The 9,633-nt window shown below is 39.2% G+C and overlaps 1 protein-coding gene across 1 annotated transcript in view; it reads right to left on the reverse strand.

Annotated features, from left to right (window-relative positions):
- The window catches only part of NAIP (NLR family apoptosis inhibitory protein), a 31,583-nt gene extending 22,692 nt beyond the window's left edge, over positions 1-8,891 (reverse strand). The window contains exons 1-4 of the mRNA XM_007457065.1: positions 8,321-8,891; positions 6,479-6,578; positions 2,347-2,428; positions 1,188-1,239 (exon numbers count right to left, since the gene is read on the reverse strand). Coding sequence (XP_007457127.1) covers positions 1,188-1,239; positions 2,347-2,428; positions 6,479-6,578; positions 8,321-8,891 — 805 coding nt within the window. The remainder of the gene's footprint in view (positions 1-1,187; positions 1,240-2,346; positions 2,429-6,478; positions 6,579-8,320) is intronic.
- Positions 8,892-9,633: the final 742 nt, after the last annotated feature.

Consider the following 9,633-nt stretch of genomic DNA (forward strand, 5'->3'; position numbering starts at 1 on the left):
TTGAGTTTTAACTGGAATATGACTTAATGTACTGGAAAAACCTCAGTCTTTTTTTCCTGTGTGTCTCCTTTACTCTCACACTACCATCACATTCACGATACTTTTGATACAAGATGTATGGGGGTTTTCTTGCAGTAAACAATTCTCTGCAACACCAGCTGGGTGTCCTACAATTTAACTCTGTTCCAACGCTGTCTACTTAGTAGTGTCAGATCCTACAGGTTAAAGGCTCAATCCCATAACACTGCTCCTACCCCATTTCATTTGTTAGAGTGGATCACAGAACTCAGAGAAACACTTACGTTTGTTTAGTAAAGGATATGATCAAGGGTACAGGTGAACAGCCAGATGAACTGGCTCATAGAGTGAGATCTGGGAGCTTCTATCCTCATGGAGTTGGCATGTGTCACATTCCCAGTGTGGATGTGTTCACATACCTGAAGGCTCCTGGAAATCTGTACTACTGGGATTTTTATGGAGGCTTTCTCACACAGGCATGATCGATCATTAACTCCATTTATACCCCTCTTCCTGCTCTGAAGAATAGCGGGTGGGGCTGAAAATTCAAACTTCTAATCATGGCTTGCTCTTTCCAGTGACCAGCTCCCAGAAGCCATCCAGGAGCTCACCCAGAATCACCTCATTAGAAACCAAAGACGCCCCCAGTGTTCTTATCACTTAGGAGTTTACAAGGTTTTAGGAGCCCTGTGTCAGGGACAGTGTCAAAGATCCAATATTAGAACAAGAGATGCACCTCGTGATGTTATCACTTAGGAAATTACATGGATTTTTAGGAGCTCTGTGCCAGGAACTAGGGGCAGAGACCAATATTTATTTTCTATTATTTCGCATTTAATTTCTTAACAGACACTGATCCATTTAAGAATGTTTTCAAAACCATTTTACCCAGAAACCTTAATTGTTTTAAAGGAAATTCAGTCAAGGACCCAACCCTGACATATTTCCCTATGCTCATTTATGTTAAAAAACTAAAAAAAAACTAAAAAAAAAAAAATTAAGTCACTCCAGGAGACCAGAAACTCTAATGAAATTTTTTTTTTTTAATTACTATGGCACCATAAAATGAGGAGGAAAATGGAGGGGTTAAAAAAAAATTAGGCTGAAAAAGAAAAAGCAAAAGAAGAAATAAACAAGCAAAGCTTTTTGAAATACGTCTGAATCTTTACCTGAAGCCATAGGTAAATCTCTCTTGACCCAGGAATTCACAAAATGTTCTCCCTGGAGAAAATTAAAACTCAAGTTATCCTACAAATGACTATGTATAAAACAAATAAGCTACAAGTATCTAATGTACAGCACAGGGAACATATCCAATATTTTATAGTAATTATAAATGGAGTATAACCTTTAAAAATTGTGAATCATTGTGTTGTACACCACCTGAAACAAATATTGTGCATCAATACCTCAATTTTTAAAAATTCAAGTTATCGACTTGGAGCATACAACTATCTATGAATAAAAATTAAAAGAACTCCCTCCTCCAACCCTGCCCCCAAATGAAGAGTTTCATTGGATTGAGTGTCAGTGTTGTTAGAGAATTATTCCTTTAATTATTATTTCTATTAATGTTGTAATTTTTTATGCAGTGTAAAGGGAAGAAAAAAATACTGTGACTGTTTATTTATACTCAACAAGAAGCCGTCTCCGGGTCGGTTTTTCCAGAGATCCAACTCAAAAGCCAAGTTACAACAAGATATCACAGAGGTGCTTTGACTAATGAGAAGTATGAGATACAGGAAGAAAACTGGATTCAGAAGGGTGGTTAGGTATTGAGTAACTGATTCTTCTCTGAAAACTGCACCCAGATTGCTATCTGAAGAAACACTCCTCCCCCACTTTCAGGCCATGTTTTCTGCAGGGTTCTCATCTGAGTCGTGTTAGCCAATAAATTTGCTCTTTTTGCATAAGCAATTTAAGCTGGGTTTTCCCATCACCTGTCACTAGGGAAGCCTTCATGATACAGCATAAAGTAACCAGCTCTGAGGCCCACTGTGGGTAGTGTGCAGTGGTCTGAATGTCTTATGCGGGCACTCAGATGGGGGTGGCCAAGGGAAGCTAGGGGAGGTGACCTCAGTCAAAGAGGGTAAGGCTACCAGGAAGGCAGAGAGACCAACCAAAAAGGCAGCCCTGAAAAAACATTCTAAGGGCTCTAATTGACCAAGAGAACATGCTTTTCTTCAATCTGCCCAATGAGAGGTAGGAGAATGAAATAAGGGAAGAAAGAAGGAGAGCCCATGACAAAAGAGTGATGCCGCCCCCTTCTCCTTCAGATAATAGGTACTCAAAAGCCAACTTGAGAAAAAATTTGCTGTTGTAAATTACCGTGACGCCAACAAATCCCTTGTAGCTTTGAATATACCGGGTAATTTCCTCTGAGGATTTCTTACTTTGAAGAAATTCACATCTATAATTAATAAACAGAATTAAAATGTACCCTGATACTGTAATAGAGATGTCCTGTATCTTTATATAACTGCAGTGACACAATGGACATTTGTTAAAACTTACTGCATTGTATGCTTTAAATTGCTCAATCTTATTTTACTTTGATAAAACTGTCAAAAAATTTACCCCCAAACTTATGACAATTATCATTATTCTCATATAATTATTATTTCCATTAACAACATGTGTAATAATTTAAAACTAAATCTTCAGATTATCTTCTCTCTTGAAACAAAATATAATTCAATCAAAGAGACAGATTTACAGTAATATATAGACTGGAGGGGGTTTTCTTTGTTAAATTAAACTATGGTGACTATATCTAGTTCTTGTGGTTAAATAAAAGTTACTGGCAGCAAGGATAACAAACAATAATAAATTTCATCCACTGAAAAATATATATCACTACTCTGTAAAAAAAATACAATGGAAATTAATAAATTGAATTTTTTAAAAAGAGCATATGGAATACATTTTAAAAACACATTCCTTTCCACAAAACAGAAGCAATTTTTTTTTTTTTTTCTTTTTTGCGGTACACGGGCCTCTCACTGTTGTGGCCTCTCCCACTGCCGAGCACAGGCTCCGGAGGCGCAGGCTCAGGGATCAAGGCTCACGGGCCCAGCTGCTCCGCGGAGTGTGGGATATTCCCGGACCGGGGCACAAACCCGTGTCCCCTGCATCGGCAGGCGGACTCCCAACCACTGCACCATCAGGGAAACCCCAGAAGCAATTTTTAAGTTAACTTTAAAAAAATCTCTCTCATTCAAATTTAAGGTTCCTTTCTAGTGATTTTATAGTAACATAAGGGCTGAGAGTCAGGAGGCCAGAATGTTAGTCCCAGTTCTGCCACTAACGGGAAGTGATCAATCTTGCCACTGTTCTCTTGTACAGACATGAGAAAGTGAACTCCACTAGGTGAGTCGTATATTGTTCTAGGGCCACCACTCTGGGTAGCTAAGGTCCCCAGGTTTTAGATGTACAGATCCTCCTGAGGAGTGCCTCAAACCTGTACGCAACCCAAATTTGTACACAATCCACATAGCACGTGACGGACGGGGCCCTCCCCACATGCTTGGTGTGGATTGAGAAGGTGCTCGATAGACACTACTTCTTTAAAAAAATACAACAAAGGGCTTCCCTGGTGGTGCAGTGGTTAAGAATCCGCCTACCAATGCAGGGGACACAGGTTCGAGCCCCGATCCACGAAGATCCCACATGCCGTGGAGCAACTAAGCCCGCAAGCCACAACTACTGAGCCCATGTGCCACAACTACTGAAGCCTGTGCTCTAGAGCCCACGAGCTACAACTAATGAGTCTGTGCTCTAGAGCCCGTGCTCCGCAGCAAGAGAAGCCACTGCAATGAGAAGGCCGTGCACTGCAACAAAGACCCAACACAGCCAAAAATAAAATAAATAACAAATAAATTACAAATATATATATATATAAAATGTTTAAAAAAATACAATAAAGATCAGCTTATTTTATTTATTTACAATTATTTAGTACACTGAGTACTACGTTTTAATGAGTAGGAGCAGACTTAGACATTGTGTCCATAGTTTATAGAAGCAGCAAACAAAGCCAAAATTGATGCCCAAACTGCTAAGGTTAGAGCACAACCAACAAGAAACTGGGGAATTCTTAGTTCTAATTCCAGCTCTGAAATGTATTGGCTAAGCGTATGCTCATGATGACAAACAGGTGGAAGGTGAAACGGTCATGGAATACACGGGAGTTTTTACAAGGCATTTGCTCCATATACTTTACTTATCACCCTTATAACAACCCTACCAGCTATGGATTATCATTTTCATTTTTACACACGAGACTCAGAGGGTCAGTAATGGGGGTCAGCAAGCGGCCGGCTCTGTGTATCTGCAAGCCTCTGCGCTCTGCCCTGCCCTTTGTATTGATAGCAGCAGACCTTAGCTCCTTCCACCTCTGGAGCTGAGTGCTGGACTCACATCTCCCTATGCTTCTCACCTTTCCCTCAGTCCTACGTCAGAGAAGGTGTACCAGGGCCACCCAAGACAGGATGTGCAACTCTTGTTGGTGTTAGACCATCACATGATGGTTGATGTGAATGGTGCTGCTGGGAGTTGTCCAGTGTATAACCCAGTGACACTAAGCATTGTGGCCATGAGAATAATTGAAGCATTGGCTGAGGCTACAGCTACGACAGGTGCCCAAGAGCCAGGGCTGATGTTCACTCGGTACACATCCATGAGGTTCACTGCCAAAACTCAGTATGATTGGCTGGGTGTCTATTCTTGATTGGTCAAGGAACCAGAATGACATTCAAAGTATTTAACCATCTGGCTTCCTGTATCCCTATAACTGTCTCATCTGCTTGTCAGGAAGAGCTCCCCTCCCTTTCCAATCTCCCTCTCCATCTCTCTCTCTTCCCCTCTTCCTTCTCTCCTTTGTTCCCTTTCTCCCTCCCACCCCCTCACTTTCTTTTCAACCATAAAAGAAATACACATTTGTTTCCCAGAATTTAAACAAGATAGAAGTGAACAAATTAACATATGAAAATCCCTCTCCACCTCATCTCCTGACAAACCCAAACCTCAAGAGTTCGATTGTTTGGTTGTATATTTTCTTAACTTTTTCTATATATATTTCAAACAAGTCCATATATAGGTTGAATGGTTTTAAAGGCTTATACTACACATTATTTTGCATACTGCTTTTTTCACTTAACATATCAGACATACTTCCATTTTTGTGAGCGTGGCTGTCCATGTGAAAGATGACTTATAAACCTAAAACAGCCCAGTTGTTTTGTGGTTGACCTACGATCCAACCAGAAACTTCTTTGCATGTGGTAGGTGTATGACAAATATGTTAAAGAAATAAACCATGAGCCGAAGCACACTGCTAGATCCAGTTATTAGATTATAGGAAATACAGGAAGTAGAGAAACATGTTAAATGACACCACAGAAATATTCAGCAAACACCGAGTGTAGGCAATTTTACAGGACAGACTACATGGCTCCTCTCATGAGTAAGTGACAAGAAAAAGTCAGGGAGGAGGAAATCTGTAAATTAAAAATCTTGAGATATATCAACTAAATGTAATGTATGGACCTTGTTTGGATCCTGATTCAAATCAACCAATGGCAAAGAGAAAGTGAGGTCGGGGGATGTGGACATTTGAACACTGTCTCAGATATTTGATGTTATTGAGGAATTACTGTTAATCCTCTTTAGAAGACAGAATGATACTGTGGTTATATTTCTTTAAAATATTTTTATATTTTAGAGTTATATACTAAAATATCAACAAGTGACATTATATGATGTCTGGGATTTGCTTTAAAATAATTTGGTTATTTTTATTTCTGGGGAAGGAGTGGGTGAGAGATGGATGAAATATGATTTGGCCATGTGTTGATAAATGTTCTCTCTACTTGTATATGAAATTTTCCAAAATGAAAGTTTTAAAAATTGTTAAAGGAATGAATCTGTATTTGGTAGATACAGAGCCATGTAGAAAATACTAGTAAACGTAACATTAGAAATAATTTTTAAAAGCACTTCATTTTCTAAGCAGAGAACTCAAGACCACTGTAATAATCAAAACTCTTACTGAGTTATTGAAATACAATGTTTTCATTTGGTATATATTCAGCAGTGCATGAAACCATTTGTAATAATATTTTAAACATTGTCTTACTTTCCAACTTCCTTTATGTACCATTTTACATCATCCCTATGCAAATTATTCCTGTTTATTAAGGCAGATCCTGAAACTTATACTTGGCAAAACATATCTTAGTATTTTGGATAATAAAACAGTGAGGAACTATTTTGAACTTATATAATTAAAACATTTCACGATATCATCAGGGCTTTCTTGCTTGAATAAATCCTGGAGTGTTCCAATTTAAGAGAGAGAAAGATCAAAACTGAAGGTTCTACTCTGGGAAGGTGACTCTTGCCTTTAGTTTTGTTTTGTCTTAAAAAAAAAACTACAAGCAAAAAATATTTATCTACTTACTTGGGGAACCACTTGGCATGTTCCTTCCAGGGGTCATCATCATCTTCCCAATTTCCTAAACAGCCACCACAGGAAAAGCACTGTACAGTGTCACGTTTACCTGCATATGAAGGAAGACACTTAGATTGCCTGGCAACAGCGCCATGGGATGGCCCAGAAGGGGTGTCTCCAGAAGTTGACTGCTCTGTGCATGAATGAGACACGCTCCATCCCATCTGCCCACTCACACTTTCATCTGGCTGAATCCTCATCCACAGCCCCACTGCCCTAAGTGACCATTTCCGAAGCCTGGGACCCCACCTCTCAGATGTGGCACACACAGAACTCTAAGCTGTTGGACTCAGTATGCCCACTGAAGTCGTGGGGAAGCAGAGGAATCCCCCGCACTCATGAAGTAAAGCGCAGTTAGAAGACCTAAGCTGTAGCTTTGCTATGTAATTTCAGTGGAAACTTAGGTACATTTCTTTTTTTTTTTCTTCACATTTGACATTTGTATTTGACAAGTATATTTTTCTTTTCTGACAACTGTTTTTAGGGGAACTACAAAGGGATCAACACACTAGCTTTCAAAACTAAGAAGAAAACTTACTTGAGGTTTAAGGCATTTTGAGATGTAAATGGTACACAAACTGGTAGGCAAATTACAATCAAACTACAGACTCCAACTTTTTTGAACACGATAGAAAGATCCGTTTTTTCTGCATTTTACCCTGCTTCAGTCTCTATGTCAATTAGGACATTAACTATAACATCTTGAAGAAATAAGTGATAAGCACACTGTGACATCTGGGGAATTCTATACCAGAAATCTCTGAAATTTTCTTCTTGGGTCCAACTTGGGTAACACCATCAAGGTGAATTTCTTCAGCTTCTGCTATTAATTAATTAACAATAGTAACAATTAACATTTGATATATCCAACATAACACTGTGTGCCAAGCACTATGCAGTGTACCTGAGATGAACTGAAATATTTTGTTTCTTTTATTTTAAACTTTTTATCTTATATTGGAGTACAGCCGATTAACAATGTTGTGATAGTTTCAGGTGCACAGTAAAGCTACTCAGCCGTACATACGCATGTATCCTTTGTCCCCCAAACTCCCCTCCCATCCAGCCTGCCACATAATATTGAGCAGAGTTCCCTGTGCTATACAGTAGGTCCATGTTGGTTATCCTTTGGCACATTTCTTAAACTCTTTGAGCCTCAATGAAGTCAACTGTGAAATGGGGGGAAAGGGCAAGTTTGTCAGATTAGTATTAGTGCTTAATCCATGCCTAGCATCAAGTAGGTACTCAGTAAATGAGAGCTGTTTTTGTTATCACAATTCTCACTCAGATCTGTCATAACATTTATGGCGTGGCTAGGATAATTCAAACAAAGTGTAATTTTCTGAAATGCAACTTGTCCTATATGTTAGAGTTAGCTTTAAGGTTAAAACAAAAACAAAAACAAAAACCCTATAATATTGCTGCAATTAAAAGAATCAAAGAAAGATCATTTCAGAGCAGCAAAAGGAGGATGGGTGAGGAGGAGACTGGGGTCAGGCTGACCTCACAGCTTATTTTCAGGGCCTTAGAAATCCAGTCAAGTATTGTCTAAGGTCCAAAATTTTAGGAAAAGTCACTTTCTTATTTTTTATATATTTTTGGTAAATTGACATGTACTACATATAAAATAAAGCTAAAGTGAAATTACTGAAGTTGAATTTTAATAAAAGAGACCTTATACCTAATATAACACATTGACCAAGTGAGGAAAGATTTACAAAATATTGCAACTGAAATATGGAACCTAAACTTAATTCCAGCAAAACATTTCAGAAAATGACTTCAAACTACCTGTAAAGACAAAGCCAGCAGCTGAGAGCTCCCTTGGGGCTGTCCCTTGGGCATAAAATGGCCATTTCTTGTAGGATTTGAGTCTGGCCTTCTCTTCTTGGTATCTTGCTTTGTCGTCCCTCCTCAACTTGTTCTCTGGATTCTTTACTCTTATATCATACTTGGCAATGTTACCAACATCTTTGCCCAAAAGAAACTCACAATCCGGATGGAACTTCTTATGGTCTTCCATGGGGAGTCTCTGGAGGCTGGTACCAAAGAGGATTAAGCTACAGCAGAAGCACTGAACCCCAGATTTTATGCCAGTGAAATAAAACCCAGCCACTGCCATCTCCTGGGGTGTCCATGCACTGTAGGCCTCATAGGTCACAAAAGTCTTTAACCTTTTTGCTTCACTACGCATTTGGGAATTAAAGCCTTTTTGCATTTTTTCTCGTTCTTTCTGCTGCTCTTCTTCTATTTCCTTTACATATTGATGCACATCTATGCCTAGAAGACCAGACAGCTCCGGGAGCAAAGCATAATCAAACTGGGAAATCCTCTCGTCAGGGGCTTTCTCCTGGGCGGCCATTTTCTGAAAAGGGGAAGAAAATATTAATGAACATCGCCACCTGGCTTACTAGTCCTGAGGTTTGTTTCAACCCTTTATTCTTTCTGTTTTTTCTTCTGAATAACACTGATCTTCTGCTCATCATTTAGCCTAATTCAGAGCAAATATGCTAGTAGGTCTGTGACAGCAGACCTTTATCCTGCCCTCAACAGTAAGGTCACCTATGGAGTCCAAACAGTTGGAGGCCCCCTTATCACAGCATCAATTGTCACTTAAGTTAAAGGCATAAAATAGGGGATACCCATATCATCATATAACAAGTTCAAAGATGCGTGCCTGCATTCTCAACATTTCAAGAATCAACAAGGTATTCCATTGAATACCTACAGATATTTCCACTCTACCAGCTTTATGTGCCCCGCCTTAATCCAGCTCAGCTGATTTAGAATTTGCCCATCTACCCACATTTCTGCAACAGTTGCAGCTAATTGAAGATCTTGATTAAGCCCAAGCATGCCCTTCATTTGGCAGTACCTAATGCAAGGAAAAAGAGCTCCTTTGTCACTAATATGTTCAGTACATTTCAGCAATGGTTCCTCAGGAAGCTCTATCAGTTACTTGGCTTTTTGACTGAAGAGCTCCTTCATTTCAGTTGTCTCTTCATGCCCTCTCCCATAGAGTCCCTTAAGTGGATATCAGATGAGGGTCACATTCCAAACAAAAGAAATATCTGCCCAATTCTTCCTCTAGTATCATGTTCCTT

Source organism: Lipotes vexillifer, unplaced genomic scaffold (genome assembly GCF_000442215.2).
Source record: "Lipotes vexillifer unplaced genomic scaffold, Lipotes_vexillifer_v1.1 scaffold241, whole genome shotgun sequence".
Classification (NCBI taxonomy): Eukaryota; Metazoa; Chordata; class Mammalia; order Artiodactyla; family Lipotidae; genus Lipotes; species Lipotes vexillifer.